This window comes from Salvelinus fontinalis, chromosome 12 (assembly GCF_029448725.1).
Source record: "Salvelinus fontinalis isolate EN_2023a chromosome 12, ASM2944872v1, whole genome shotgun sequence".
Taxonomy (NCBI): Eukaryota; Metazoa; Chordata; class Actinopteri; order Salmoniformes; family Salmonidae; genus Salvelinus; species Salvelinus fontinalis.
In genome coordinates, this window is record NC_074676.1 from 12,934,488 (window position 1) to 12,950,089 (window position 15,602).

Genomic DNA, 15,602 nt, shown 5'->3' on the forward strand with positions numbered 1-15,602 from the left:
TAGAGACACCAGGAGCGGTAGAGATACTCTGAATGATCGGCTATGAAAAGCCAACTGACATTTACTCCTGAGGCGCTGACCTGTTGCACCCTCTATAACCACTGTGATTATTATTATTTGACCCTGCTGGTCATCTATGAACATTTGAACATCTTGGCCATGTTCTGTTATAATCTCCACCCGGCACGGCCAGAAGAGGACTGGCCACCCCTCGGAGCCTAGTTCCTCTCTAGGTTTATTCCTAGGTTCTGGCCTTTCTAGGGAGTTTTTCCTAGCCACCGTGCTTCTACACCTACATTGCTAGCTGTTTTGGGTTTTAGGCTGGGTTTCTGTACAGCACTTTGTGACATCAGCTGATGTAAGAAGGTCTATATAAATACATTTGATTTGATTTGATAGCTGAGTGACCATTTTGCATGAATGCGTTGTTGTTCCCCTATAAAATATGACCGTTCTACACATAAGTGAGAATAGAGGTTACCTTCATATTATGTTTTAAATTAACCTATCGCACACAGAAAGACAACTTCCCATGTTCTTGGTGAATCCTCCCCTTTCAGACACTCTACCACCCATCCCTGTTGTACTGCATCTCTGAGGAGAATAGTGAATAGGCACAGTGAATAAGAAAGACCTTCAGCTCTTACCACTGTCCAGGTGGTTAGACTTGATGATTTTCTCAGAGTATTCCGATATACTGGAACATTCAATCTGGGGAAAAAGCAAAACAAAAATAATTTCAAACATTTTGCCACTAATACCAGTGATCACCAAAGTAAAGAGATGCTTGAATATGCCACTCTCTAACTATGTCCAACCAGGTGGGTTCTGAGACGGTAGTTAGCACTGGGAGTCCAGAACTTGAAGTGTTCTTCAGTAGAGTTAAAGAAACAAAGAATATAACAGTCTGTCCATTCCTGTGCCCAGCTGTCAGAGCTGCGTACTTCAGGTAATGGGCCAAGTACAGGTTATTCACAAGTCGCCTGCCCGCAGTCCTCCCAATGGAAGCAGGACCTGAAGAACCTCTCGCCCACTCACTCTCTCTCTTTTATTCCTCTCTCTCGCTCTCTCTCTTTCTCCCTTTAACACAGACACACTCACAAGGCACACTGACACGAACACACACACACAGAGAGAGCACAGCGAGATAGGCGCCTGTATAAAAAAAGCAGCTCGCCCCATGTCAGTGGTGCTTTGCCGTCCTGTCTGGATTTCACAATGGCCACACTTTACGGGCCCGAGGCCCATAGACTGGAACCCCACCAGGAGTGCCTAACTGTGCCCACTGCACTTCCAATATGCTTGATTTATTGAACTGACAAAAATTTCGTTTTTATACAATAAAGAAGTTTTTATATAATAAAGACACTCCTCTATCAACTTTAGATAATCCAATTGAAAGCCTTCACATGAATAAAGCAGGGACACAGTCATGCCGTGTGCACTGGGTCCGTGGTCAAACGACCAGCCCTCATCACTGTCAAACGCTCCCTAAAACACTTCAGCAAGCAGGCCTTTCTAATCGACCTGGCCCGGGTATCCGGGAAGGATATTTACCTCATTCCATCACTAGAGGATGCCTGGTTATTCTTTAAAAGTGTTTTCCTCACCATCTTAAATAAGCAGGCCCCATTCAAAAAAATGTAGAACCAGAAATAGATATAGCCCTTGGTTCTCTCCAGACCTGACTGCTCTTGACCAGCACAAAAACATCTCAGATAGAGTACTCAGAACAACTACGTCTCAGATAGAGTACAGTGTGTCAAATCGGGGGGCCTGTTGTCCGGACCTCTGGCAGTCTCTATGGGGGTGCCAACCCAATTCTCGGGCCGACTCTCTTCTCTGTATCAATGATGTCGCTCTTGCTGCTGGTGATTTTTCTGATCCATCTCTACGCAGACGACACCATTCTGTATACTTCTGGACGGTTCTGACTTATGTGGACAACTAAAAATGAGGACAATTACAAATACCTAGGTGTCTGGTTAGACTGTAAACTCTCCTTCCAGACTCACATTAAGCATCTCCAATCCAAAATTAAATCTAGAATTGGCTTCCTATTTTGCAACAAAGCATCCTTCACTCATGCTGCCAAACATACCCTCGTAAAACTGACTATCCTACCGATCCTTGACTTTGGCGATGTCATTTACAAAATAGCCTCCAATACTCTACTCAGCAAATTGGATGCAGTCTATCCCAGTGCCATCCGTTCTGTCACCAAAGCCCCATATACTACCCACCACTGCGGCCTGTACGCTCTCGTTGGCTGGCCCTCGCTTCATATTCGCCGCCAAACCCACTGGCTCCAGGTCATCTATAAGTCTTTGATAGGTAAAGCCCCGCCTTATTTCAGCTCACTGGTCACCATAGCAGCACCCACCTGTAGCACGTGCTCCAGCAGGTATATTTCACTGGTCACCCCCAAAGCCAATTCCTCCTTTGGCCGCCTTTCCTTCCAGTTCTCTGCTGCCAATGACTGAAACGAACTGCAAAAATCACTGAAGCTGGAGACTCATATCTCCCTCACTAACTTTAAGCACCAGCTGTCAGAGCAGCTCACAGATCACTGCACCTGTACATAGCCCATCTGTAAATAGCCCATCCAACTACCTCATACCCATACTGTTATTTATTTATTTTTGCTCCTTTGCACCTCAGTATCTCTACTTGCACATTCATCTTCTTCACATCTATCACTCCAGTGTTTAATTGTCATAATGTAATTATTTCGCCAATGTGGCCTATTTATTGCCTTACCTCCCTTATCCTACCTCATTTGCACACACTGTATATAGACTTTTTCTATTGTATTATTGACTGTATGTTTGTTTATTCCATGTGTAACTCTGTGTTGCTGTTTGTGACACACTGCTTTGCTTTATCTTGGCCAGGTCGCAGTTGTAAATGAGAACTTGTTCTCAACTAGCTTACTTGGCTAAATAAAGGTGAAATAAAAAAATAAATACTGATCAATATTAAACCTTGAAAGTGTCAGGATTCTGCAGGTATAGACTTCTACTCCCATGTACGCTAAATAACTCCCACTATGGGCTTGTGTCCAGGGTAAGTAAATGTAATCTCTTACAGTTACTAGTTACCTGAAAAAATGTTATCAGCAATGTAACTTGGATTACTGAAACTCATTAATGGAATCTGATTACTTTTTAGTTACTTTTTTGGATTACTTTCCCCTTAAGAGCCATTACAAGAAGACAAAAAGGATCCATCAAACGCATTTGGTGTGTCATCATAGTTGTCTCTGACATCTGGTCAGACTCGCTCAGGTGGAACAAACTTGTGTGTTTTTTCAATGATGAATTGAATGTCATTGAGAAAACACAAAGTTGTCATAATGTACTTTTTGCAAACATCCTTTCTGAATTTAAAAGTGATCCAAGAAGTAATCATCTTGTTTTTCAAAAGTATCTCTAATCTGATGACAATATTTTTGCTGGTAATGTCATTTATTACAGTTTTTTTGTGACCAGTTTACATGTAATCGAAGACATGTAATCAGTTACTCCCCAACCCTGCAAGTATCTCTGAGCTGTACGAGGTGATTCATGCTCTACACCACCCATTTATTCTCCGGAAAACAGAGAGGACAGGGCGACAGGGTGAAGCTGGCTAATGCTGGAGCCCTTGGTTAAGCCGGGGTAGGACACAGCTGTGGCCTGCCTTCTCTGTGCATTGCTGTTCTGGAGGTGTCAACCTGGCCACAGCTGGACCTCTACAGCCCATTAGTAGCAGTGCCCATGGTAATCAGTCAGCTGCCAGCCTGCCACCACTGGCCACACACATCTGTTCCCCCAGGCCTGGCCTGCTGTAAAATGGCATGTAGAGGAGAGAATGCCATCGATAATGTGTAGCCTGTGAGTATGTGTGTGTGTGTGTGTGCGTGTGTGTGTCAGCTCACACTAATTGGCACTGATTTCTCCCTTTGCCGAAGACAGAAGACAGTGACAGGCACCTACCTTCAGTGCCATGCCTGAGTGGGCGCTCTCACCCACAGAGATCTGTATGCCCCTCACATTGCCTCCCAGCTCCCAATGGTGCCAGAAGGCATCAATCTATCTCTCACCCACAGGCAGTCACCGAGCTCCTCCTCCCTGGAGACAGTCTCCAGTTGTCACATAGCTACCTCTAAGGAATAAATTCCACAAGGTTGGCTTAAAGGCAGGCATATATCTGCATACAGACTGTTCAACTAAGTGTTACACGGTATCGGTATTGGAAGAACAGTAATTTGACCAGATGATCCACATACACACACATACGTACGTACTCACACACGCACGCACGCACGCACGCACGCACACACACACACACACACACACACACACACACACACACACACACACACACACACACACACACACACACACACACACACACACACACACACACACACACACACACACACACACACACACACACACACACACACACACGCCCTCAGAACAGCCTCAATTCATCAGGTGCATGTACGCTGGTGTCAAAAGCGTTCCACAGGGATGCTGGCCAATGTTGACTCCAATGCTTCCCACAGTGGTGTCAAGTTGGCTGGATGTCCTTTGGGAAGTGGACCATTCCTGACATACACGGCATTGCAGTTCTTGACAGCAGAGTTGGAGTTCTTGACACACTCAAACCGGTGCGCCTGGCACCTACTACCATACCCTGTTCAAAGGCACTCAAATCTTTTGTCTTGCCCATTCACCCTCTGAATGGCACAAATACACAATCCATGTCTCAATTGTCTCAGGGGTTTAAAATCGTCTTTAACTTGTCTTCTCCCCATCTACACTGATTGAAGTGGATTTAAGGTGAAGGTGAGAAGGGATGATAACTTTAATCTGGTCAGTCTATGTCATGGAAAGAGCAGGTGCTACTAATATTTTGTACACTCAGTGTAATTGCACATAGCCTAGTTGTACCACTGGGCGATTCCACACCAGCGTAGAAACTTCATTGGGAGGAAGGATGTTTGACATACTTTTTACATTTGAAGAGTTTATTTCCAAAACGCTATATCGACCAAATTTTCACGTTTGTGTTTTGTCATCAGAAATGATTGCTTATGGGTACCTTCATGTGTGTGTAAAATATTACTATTCTCAGATGTTTTATTAATCGATTTTAGGTATGAATTAAAATGTTTTTCTTGCAAAACGCTATTTATTAATTATTTACCTGATATTGAATGTTGGTATCCTGTATATTTGATGCTGATATGTGGTTGTCTCCCTAGCAAGTGCCTTCAGAAAGTATTCATACCCGTTGACTTATTCCACATTTGTTTTGTTACAGCCTGAATTCAAAATGGATTTATAAAAAATGTCTCACCCATCTACACACAATCCCCCATAATGACAAAGTGAAAACATGTTTTAAAAATTATTAAAAAAAAAAATGAAAGACAGAAACCTCTCATTTATATAAGTATTCACACCCCTGAGTGAATACATGTTATAATAACTTTTGCCAGTCTTTCTGGGTAAGAGCTTTGCACACCTGGATTGAACAATATTTGCACACTATTCTTTAAACTACTCAGGAATATTCAATGCCATCTTGCTAAGCAACTCCAGTACATATTTGGCTTTGTGTTTAAAGATATTGTACTGTGGAAAGGTGAATTTATCTCCCAGTATCTGTTGGGAAGCAGACTGAACTATGTTTTCTTCTAGGGTTTTGCCTGTGCTTAGTTCTATTTCATTTATTTTTATCTCAAAAACTCCCTAGTCTTTGCCGATGACAAGCATACCCATAACATGATGCAGCCACCACCATGCTTGAAAATATGAAGAGTGGTACTCAGTGATGTGTTGTGTTGGATTTGCTTTGTATTCTGAACATAAAGTGAATTTCTTTGTTTTACTTTAGTGCCTTATTGCAAACAAGATGCATGTTTTGGAATGTTTTTATTCAGATCCCTTGACTTTTTCCACGTTTTGTTACGTTACAGCCTTATTCTAAAATGGATTACATTGAAAAAAAATCCTCAGCAATATACACACAACACCACATAACGACAAAACGCAAAACAGGTTTATAGAAATGTTTGCAAATGTGTTAAAAATAAAAAGCAGAAATACCTTATTTATATAAGTATTCAAATCCTTTGGTATGAGACTCGAAATTGAGCTCAGGTGCATTCTCTTTCCATTGATCATCCTTGAGATGTTTCTACAACTTGATTGGAGTCCACCAGTGGTAAAGTCAATTGATTGGACATGATTTGGTAAAGCACACACGTGTCTATATAAGGCTGCATAGTTGACGGTACATGTCAGAGCAAAAACCAAACCATGAGGTCGAAGGAATGTTCCTTAGAGCTCCGAGACTGGGGAAGGGTACTGGGGAAGGGTACCAATAAATGTCTGCAGCATTGAAGCTCCCCAAGAACACAGTGGCTTCCATCATTCTTATATGGAAGAAGTTTGAAAACACCAATACTCTTCCTAGAGCTGGCCACCTGGCCAAACTGAGCAATCGGGGGAGAAGGTCCTTGGTAAGGAAGGTGACCAAGAACCCGATGGTCACTCTGACAGAGCTCTAGAGTTCCACTGTGGAGATGGGAGAAACTTCCAGAAGGACAATAATCTCTGCAGCACTCCACCAATCAGGCCTTTATGGTAGTAGAGTGGCCAGACAGAAACCATTCCTCAGTAAAATGCACATGACAGCCCACTTGGAGTTTGCCAAAAGGCACCTAAAGACTCTCAGACCATGAGAAACAAAATTATCTGGTCTGATGAAACCAAGATTGAACTATTTGGTCTGAATGCCATGCGTCACGTCTGGAGGAAACCTGGCAGGATTCCTATGGTGAAGCATAGGGATGGCAGCATCATGCTGTGGGGATGTTTTTCAGCGGCAAGGACTGGGAGACTAGTGAGGTTCGAGGGAAAGATGAACGAAGCAAAGTACAGAGAGAACCTCAATAAAAACCTGCTCAAGAGCGCTCAAGACCTCAGACTGGGGCGAAGTTTCACCTTCCAACAGGACAATGGTCCTAAGCACACAGCAAAGACAACACAGGATTGGCTTTGGGACAAGTCTCTGAATGTCCTTGAGTGGCCCAGCCAGAGCCCGTACTTGAACCCTATCGAACATCTTCGGAGAGACCTGAAAACAACTGTGCAGTAACGCTCGCCATCCAACCCGGCAGAGCTTGAGAGGATTTGCAGAGAAGAATGGGAGAAACTACCCAAATACAGGTGTGCCAAGCTTGTAGTGTTATACCCAAGAAGACTCAAGGCTGTAATTTCTGCTAAAGGTGTTTCAACAAAGTACTGAGTAAAGGGTGAATATTTATATATATATATATATGAATATTTATATTATTTAATATTTATGTAAATGTGATATCAGTTTTTTATTTGTAATAAATTAATAATTGTTTTTGCTTTGTTATTATGGGGTATTGTGTGTAGATTGATGATGTGAAAAAAACGTTTTAATACATTTTAGAATAAGGCTGTAACATAACAAAATGTGGAAAAAGTCAAGGGGTCTGAATACTTTCCGAAGGCACTGTAGGTCTAAAAATGGCAATTGTCATTATTTAAAAAAAATATCACTTGTGATTCAAATGTGAAAAGCATGTCAAACATCATTCCTCCCAATGACATTTCTTTCTGATTATTGCCAGAACAATAAATATATACACGCACGCACACACACACACACAGTTACACAAACTGACAAAAAACCCTGTCCAAGACCAATGTACTAAATGAGAACCACCGGGTTGTCAACAAGCTACTGGCCCAAATCCAGCATGCATTTTCAGATTTGCCTAGAGTGGAAATTACTCCACAATGCACAACTCAGCATCTGAGAGCTCTAAAATAGAGAGAGCTTATCCAGATAACCTGCCTGACAAGCAGACAGCAAATAACCACCTGAGGTAAACAAAGTCTGCACCGTGACAAACTCATACATTTATAAACAAATATATGTGCAAATGCATAGTATACACATGTAAAGATAGAAGTACACAGACACAGACTCGCTCGCACGCACACACACACACTCACGCAACGCACGCACGCACGCACACGGTCTGGGGAGAGCAAGCGGCTTGTCAGGCTAGGCTTCACAACATTTCCTGATGCTGTCGGTTATGATGGTTCTGCCTGATAACATTCTAGTCCGAGGCCAGACAGGGAGCAAGGAGTGAGGCAGCTTCTCGTACCCCGTACACGTGCTTGGCTCCCGCCTTGGCTGCAAACATGGACAGGATGCCGGTCCCGCTGCCGACGTCAAGGACGATCTTGTCCTTGAAGGCGTGCTTGTTGTGGTACATGGAATTCCTGTAGGTCAGCGTCCTCACTTCGTCCTTCAGCATCTCCTGTTCAGTGACAAATGATTGGTGTCAGGGTGGGAGATGTCAAAACCACTTCTAACAGTGTATCAAGGTGAAAAACAAGGTGCTTTTCGATCAAAGCCATATTAACTTCCATGACAATATGAACTAGACTCTTAGTGTAGTGTGAGTGGATGAAATACAGTATATTAAATATGAATCCGCCAGTCACTGTGATCCCACCCCTCCATTTCAGACACACTGGTCCACATTGAAAAACAGTGTGGGGTTACTGCATATCCCTCTTAAGTCAATTCAACCATTCTCTTTCTCTGTCTGTCAGGAACATTCACAGAGCAGAAATTATAAAAAACAATCTGACCTAGTAAATTCAAAAAATGTCACAGAACAAACCCCATCTAACAGGTCTTACTTGAAATATGCTCTCTACCCTTCTGACCCCCTCCTCCCATATACCCTGGAACAGTTGGACATCTCTGGGGAAGAGCTGCAGTTCTGTGAAGTGGTCTAATGTGGGCTGGCCTTTAGTGGAACTAACTTTACATAGAGTCATGTAAGAACACAGTTGGTAAGAACTGAGAGTATATTTACAAAGCATCTTAAAGTAGAATAATAAAGATACTAATAATAAATGATAATAATAATAATGATACTACTGCTACTACTACTACTAATAATAATAATGATACTAATAATACTAACAATAATAATAATGATAATAATGATATTAATAATAATAACACTAATAATAATGATACTAATAATAATAATAATAAATAGTATGAGGGCTCATCTAAAATTAAGACCCCCCGTCTAATCTTATGCTGATCCTAGATCAGCATTACTACTTTAAGTTTGAGAGGCTTGATGCATACAGCCCCTGGGCAGCCCTACCTCATGGATTCCAAAGTGGGCGTAGGAGTCAAAGTAGTAGTCCTTGGAGGTCATCTCCTCAGGGTTGAGGAACTTGGCCATCTTTCCCCGGCCAGGGCAGCTAGGCATGGGGGAAGCGTGGGGAGTATGGGGCGGCCGCGGGACATCGTGGACGAAGGGCACAGGCTTGGGCAGCGAGGTGGGCTGCACGCGCTGAGATTGGATGATGCGGATTGGCTGTGGCTGCTGCTGTTGCTAAGGGTTTTTAGAGAATGGTAACACACAATAAAGACATCATTGGGCTGGAGCAGATTTCTAAAGTCAGGTCTTCTACAGAGAAATAGTGGGTGAAGGACATACTGTATGATGATAAAACTGTAAAACCCAATGAATTGATTTTGTGTTAGGACAACACTCTTTGCATTCACCTCACAATCTGTGTGAAGAACAGATCTTGCTATAACGGCTTTCTTCCATAGGTGAAGGAGAGGACCAAAGTGCAGCGCGGCTAGTGTTCAACATGTTTAATAAAAGAACAAGTGAAACACTACAAACAACATACAAAATAACAAAATGTGCAAAAACCGAGACAGACCTGTCTGGTGCAGACAACCACAGAGACAGGAAACAAACACCCACACAATCCCAACACCAAACAAGCCTCCTATATATGATTCTCAATCAGGGACAACGATTACCATCTGCCTCTGATTGAGAACCATATTAGGCTGGACATAGAAACAGACAAACTAGACACACAACATAGAATTCCCACCCAGCTCACGTCCTGACCAACACTAAACAAGCAAAACACATAATAACTCTGGTCAGGACGTTACAGTACCCCCCTCCTGAGGTGCGGACTCCGAACGCACCCCTACAACTCAAGAGGAGGGTCTGGGTGGGCATCTGTCCGCGGTGGCGGCTCCGGCGGTGGACGAGGACACCACTCCACCACTGTCTTTGTCCCCCTCCTTAGCGTCCTTTGAGTGGCGACCCTCGCCCACGACCTTAGCCTAAGAATCCTCCCCAAGGCCCCCACATGATTTTGGAGGTAGCTCAGGACAGAGAGGTAGCTCAGGACAGAGGGGCAACTCCAGATTAGTGGCAGCTCCGGACTGAGTGGCAGCTCCGGACTGAGTGGCAGCTCATGACTGTAGGGCAGCTCATGACTGTAGGGCAGCTCATGACTGTAGGGCAGCTCATGACTGTAGGGCAGCTCATGACTGTAGGGCAGCTCATGACTGTAGGGCAGCTCATGACTGTAGGGCAGCTCATGACTGTAGGGCAGCTCATGACTGTAGGGCAGCTCATGACCGTAGGGCAGCTCATGACTGTAGGGCAGCTCATGACTGTAGGGCAGCTCATGACTGTAGGGCAGCTCATGACTGGCTGACGGCTCTGGACGCTCATGGCTGACTGACGGCTCTGGCAGATCCTGTCTGGTTGGCGGCTCTGGCAGATCCTGTCTGGTTGGCGGCTCTGGCAGATCCTGTCTGGTTGGCGGCCCTGGCAGATCCTGACTGACGAATGGCTCTAGCGGCTCCTGACTGACGAACGGCTCTGACGGCTCGGGACAGACGGATGGCTCAGATGGCGCTGGGGAGACGGATGGCTCAGATGGCGCTGGGGAGACGGATGGCTCAGATGGCGCTGGGGAGACGGATGGCTCAGATGGCGCTGGGGAGACGGATGGCTCAGATGGCGCTGGGGAGACGGATGGCTCAGATGGCGCTGGGGAGACGGATGGCTCAGATGGCGCTGGGGAGACGGATGGCTCAGATGGCGCTGGGGAGACGGATGGCTCAGATGGCGCTGGGGAGACGGATGGCTCAGATGGCGCTGGGGAGACGGATGGCTCCGATGGCGCTGGGGAGACGGATGGCTCCGATGGCGCTGGGGAAACGGATGGCTCAGATGGCGCTGGGGAGACGGATGGCTCAGATGGCGCTGGGGAGACGGATGGCTCAGATGGCGCTGGGGAGACGGATGGCTCAGATGGCGCTGGGAAGACGGATGGCTCAGATGCCGCTGGGGAGACGGATGGCTCAGATGGCGCTGGGGAGACGGATGGCTCCGATGGCGCTTGGCAGACGGACAGTTCAGACGGCGTTGGGCAGACGGGCAGTTCAGGCGCCGCTGGGCAGACGGGCAGTTCAGGCACCGCTGGGCAGACGGCAGACTCTGGCCGGCTGAGACGCACTATAGGCCTGATGCGTGGTGCCGGAACTGGAAGTACCGGGCTGAGGGCACGCACCTCAGGGCGAGTGCGGGGAAGAGGAACAGGGCTCTGGAGATGCACTGGAAGCCTGGTGCGTGGTGTAGGCACTGGTGGTACTGGGCTGGGGCGGGAAGGTGGCGCCGGATATACCGGACCGTGAAGGAGGACACGCGCTCTTGAGCACCGAGCCTCTCTAACCTTACCAGGTTGAATGGTCCCCGTAGCCCTGCCAGTGCGGCGAGGTGGAATAGCCCGCACTGGGCTATGCAGGCGAACCGGGGACACCACCTGTAAGGCTGGTGCCATGTACGCCATGGCACCCGGCTCGATGCCCAACCTAGCCCTACCAGTGCGGCAAGGTGGAATAGCCCGCACTGGGCTAAGCACGCGTACTGGGGACACCGTGCGCTTTACCGCATAACACGGTGTCTGACCAGTACGACGCCCTCTCACTCCACGGTAAGCCCGGAGAGTTGGCTCAGGTATCCAACCCGGCTTCGCCACACTCCCCTTTAGCCCCCCCCCCCCAAGAAATTTTTGGGTGAGCCTCTCGGGCTTCCAGCCTCTCTTACGTGCTGCCTCCTCAATCCACCGCTCCTGGGCTGTGGCTGCCTCCTTCTCCTCCCGAGAGTGGCGATTCTCTCCACCCTTTGCCCAGGGTCCTTTTCCGTTCATGATTTCCTCCCATGACCATTCCTCCTGGTACCGCTGCTGCTGTTGCTGCTGCCCGTTGCCACGCTGCTTGGTCCGGGTTTGGTGCGTGTTTCTATAACGGCTTTCTTCCATAGGTGAAGGAGAGGACCAAAGTGCAGCGCGGCTAGTGTTCAACACGTTTAATAAAAGAACAAGTGAAACACTACAAACAACATACAAAATAACAAAATGTGCAAAAACCGAGACAGACCTGTCTGGTGCAGACAACCACAGAGACAGGAAACAAACACCCACCCAATCCCAACACCAAACAAGCCTCCTATATATGATTCTCAATCAGGGACAACGATTACCATCTGCCTCTGATTGAGAACCATATTAGGCTGGACATAGAAACAGACAAACTAGACACACAACATAGAATTCCCACCCAGCTCACGTCCTGACCAACACTAAACAAGCAAAACACATAATAACTCTGGTCAGGACGTTACACTTGCAGCAGTTTATATTCTTTGCTATTTTCCTCTCTCATTTGTTCTTTCAACGGTCATTGGCTTTCCCATGGAGCCCCAGAGGTGAGTGGATCAAGCGTATTTGTCTAGATACAACACTAACAGTATTGACAGGATGTCTGTCTGTCAGTCTGTCTGAGGAAAGCAGAAGATACAGAATTCTACACAGAAGGTGTGCCTGTAAAACTCTGATTGTCACCTTTAATGCCTGCTGGGAGAGCACAGACAGAAGCCTGTCTGATCAGCCCATAGCTCAGCGGAAGAAAAAGGATCCAGGATTTCCTTCCCTTCCAGACATATTATCAAGAGAGGAAAAAGGGGAAAAACTCATTTGAGCATTCAACTAAACCCATGTCATGTTCTGTTCCCTGGTGCACATATATCTTAAGAGTTAGATTTCACTCTCATGGCTATCAGGGATATTGATCTGGCCTTGTTAAAGAGAATCAGTCCTTCTTCTCAGTCTTGTGCTCGGCAGCCACTCTGACTGTGCAGCTTTGTCTTTGTCCTTGTTTTGCCTAGTAATGGGGAAGGTCTGTCAACAGGGGGCGGAGCAACAGGCAGCTCCAAACACTGGCTCCATTCACACCGTAATTCACCTGTTCTATTCACATGCTGGGTAAGCAGAAAGCTACATGGCAACAAACATTACTTTCACAGATGGACAAACAGGATGGGCAAAAACAAACACAGAGACATGGGGAAAAAGTGTATTAAAACTATATGGGTACCACAGTCATCTTTTTTCACCACCTATCTTCTGTTCCTCAAACTTTTACTCTCAAGCAGAGAATGCTACAATTCTCATGTTAACTACATCTAAAGTAAACTCTCGCTCTGCTGATGAGAAGTTTTATCCTCTCTCTGCTCATGCAGGGAGTAATAAAGGCATAGTGCAGTAATTTGGTGGAATGTTTAATATGTATATAAATTCGTTTTTTATTGCGATTTATCAGGGGGTGCTGCAGCACCCTCAGCACCCCTACAAACCGCGGCTATGCGTTTCGCCGGATGGTCCACTCAAGAAAGATAGCCGTTCCAGTTTGAGGTTGCTACAGCAACAAGGACTGCGCAGCGCACAAGCTACGCGAGCTTCGCGCCTTAAATAACGTTTCTCTGAATCTTGACCTGTGACTGACCGAATGCAACCTTTCTCTTGATTACGAACCAGCCAAAATAATTAGTGGCAGACACGAGTAGGCTATCATTAGGGTAGCTCCTATTAAACAGAGTGTCACACGAATCAATTACGTTTACGGAACTCAACTATTGGTCAATGAACAGTTTGAAGTCACTGTATGCTTAGGATAAAAAATATTGTATTAGTGGAGCGTGCCATTTGGTATAGACATTTTACAGGGCATAGACTATGTTGCACAAAAGTGGACCCAAAGAATACCAACACATATATTGCAGAAGTACCAGCATACACTTGTGCGCGATGTGCTTTCCATGCTTGAAATGAGAAATTAACCTGACAGTAACTGCGCAGTGAACTATTCATCACTCACGTTGTTGTGTAGCTTTGCCTATGAATTAATCGAAGATTGCACACCTACCTCAGTGCTCTCAGACTCCGCCATTTTCCCCCTGAGCAGCATACAGCGGGAGGAGTGTTTAATTCCCATAAAAGCCCAGGAGATTTGGTCTCGATAAAATGAAATTATTATTTTTGAAAGGATTTCGTCGGAGTTATTTTTGTCCACACTTTTCCTCAACTTGTAATTTACAGACACAATTGCTGTGAAATTATATTTATAAGACAAAAAAAACGACATAAAGTCTCACAGGAGTAGCGACCTCTATTAGCAGATAAAAGTGTTCTGGATTCCATTGTGCAAAAGTTATATGTCTCCCATGTCGCTTTCTAGGAGAGTATACGGCAAACCTCTCATCACTTTGCAATACTTGAGGAAAATGAATAAGGTAAACGGCATTCCATGTTCTCCAGCGATGTAGGCTACTCTAGATCAGGTGCAACGCACACTATCATATCACATTTAGGAGCAAGTTGTTAATTTATGGTCGGAACATTGGTGTCTAAAAATAGAGACCCATGCCCCTATTGCTGTGATGTCTTGGAGAAAAGCAGGCACCATGTTATTTCCTTAACTTTGGGTTGTCACACTCTTGATCACCCCTTACAGATGTTCATGCCATTTTATTTTCCACGAGATTATATTGCAAGCATTGCCTATTTAAGCCTATGAATAACGCAATAACTACTGTAGAAGAGTCCATTTCAGCGCAGGCAGCTCCAAAACATAGAAGGGCTCACGCTTTGCTTGATCTAATTTCCACTTTGTCGAATTGCTAGACAGCCTCATATGGAAAGTTCAACTTTACTCTCAGTTTGAATGTGAAGGAAGATATGACAGGATGCTCAAAGCCTTGATACTTGAAACAGAAGGCACCACCACCTCAGTGCGCGTGTGAAATCAGTGCATGCTGCTCGCGGGTTTGGTTTTTCACCTTCTCAGTTGATCCTGTTATTTGAGATTACTTCAAACCCCTCAGTGAGAGAATAGGTGTCTAGTCAGTGAGGTTCTCCTGCTCCCTATCCCTCCCCACAACTGAGATTAAAAGAGACAGCATCCCTAAACCCCCCCCCCCCCCCATAAGGGATGACAAATTTAGCTTGCCCTCTTCAATTTTTTATTTAGCTACTTCTTTCATTTTTATTCAGCTATTCCATTCCTTTGCAAGTATATATTGTGGTGCTGCTCAAGACTGAGCTTTCCTGGATTTTTTGGTGTGCAATTTGACTGAGTAAAAGCTGTGTTTCTTTTCAGGCAATACCTACCTCTGCCACCAAAACCACTCACGGCCCCTGCATACACCATGCATTGAGCACAGAAATGGTGTACTAAAGCCTGCAAAACACCCTGAAACCCAGATACTGCAACTATGCATGCACACCCATGCACTTGAGGTCCTTGAAAAATGTTTGACTATCGAACAGATTGGTGGGGACAGATTGTGTTCAAATGGTGGCCAGCCC

The 15,602-nt window shown here is 45.5% G+C and overlaps 1 protein-coding gene across 1 annotated transcript in view; it reads right to left on the reverse strand.

Moving 5' to 3' along the window:
* Positions 1-15,157, reverse strand: part of LOC129866827 (protein arginine N-methyltransferase 8-like) — a 36,326-nt gene extending 21,169 nt beyond the window's left edge. The window contains exons 1-4 of the mRNA XM_055939759.1: positions 14,161-15,157; positions 9,233-9,466; positions 8,207-8,362; positions 648-711 (exon numbers count right to left, since the gene is read on the reverse strand). Of these exons, the coding sequence (XP_055795734.1) occupies positions 648-711; positions 8,207-8,362; positions 9,233-9,466; positions 14,161-14,379 (673 nt within the window). The 5' untranslated portion in view covers positions 14,380-15,157. The remainder of the gene's footprint in view (positions 1-647; positions 712-8,206; positions 8,363-9,232; positions 9,467-14,160) is intronic.
* Positions 15,158-15,602: the final 445 nt, after the last annotated feature.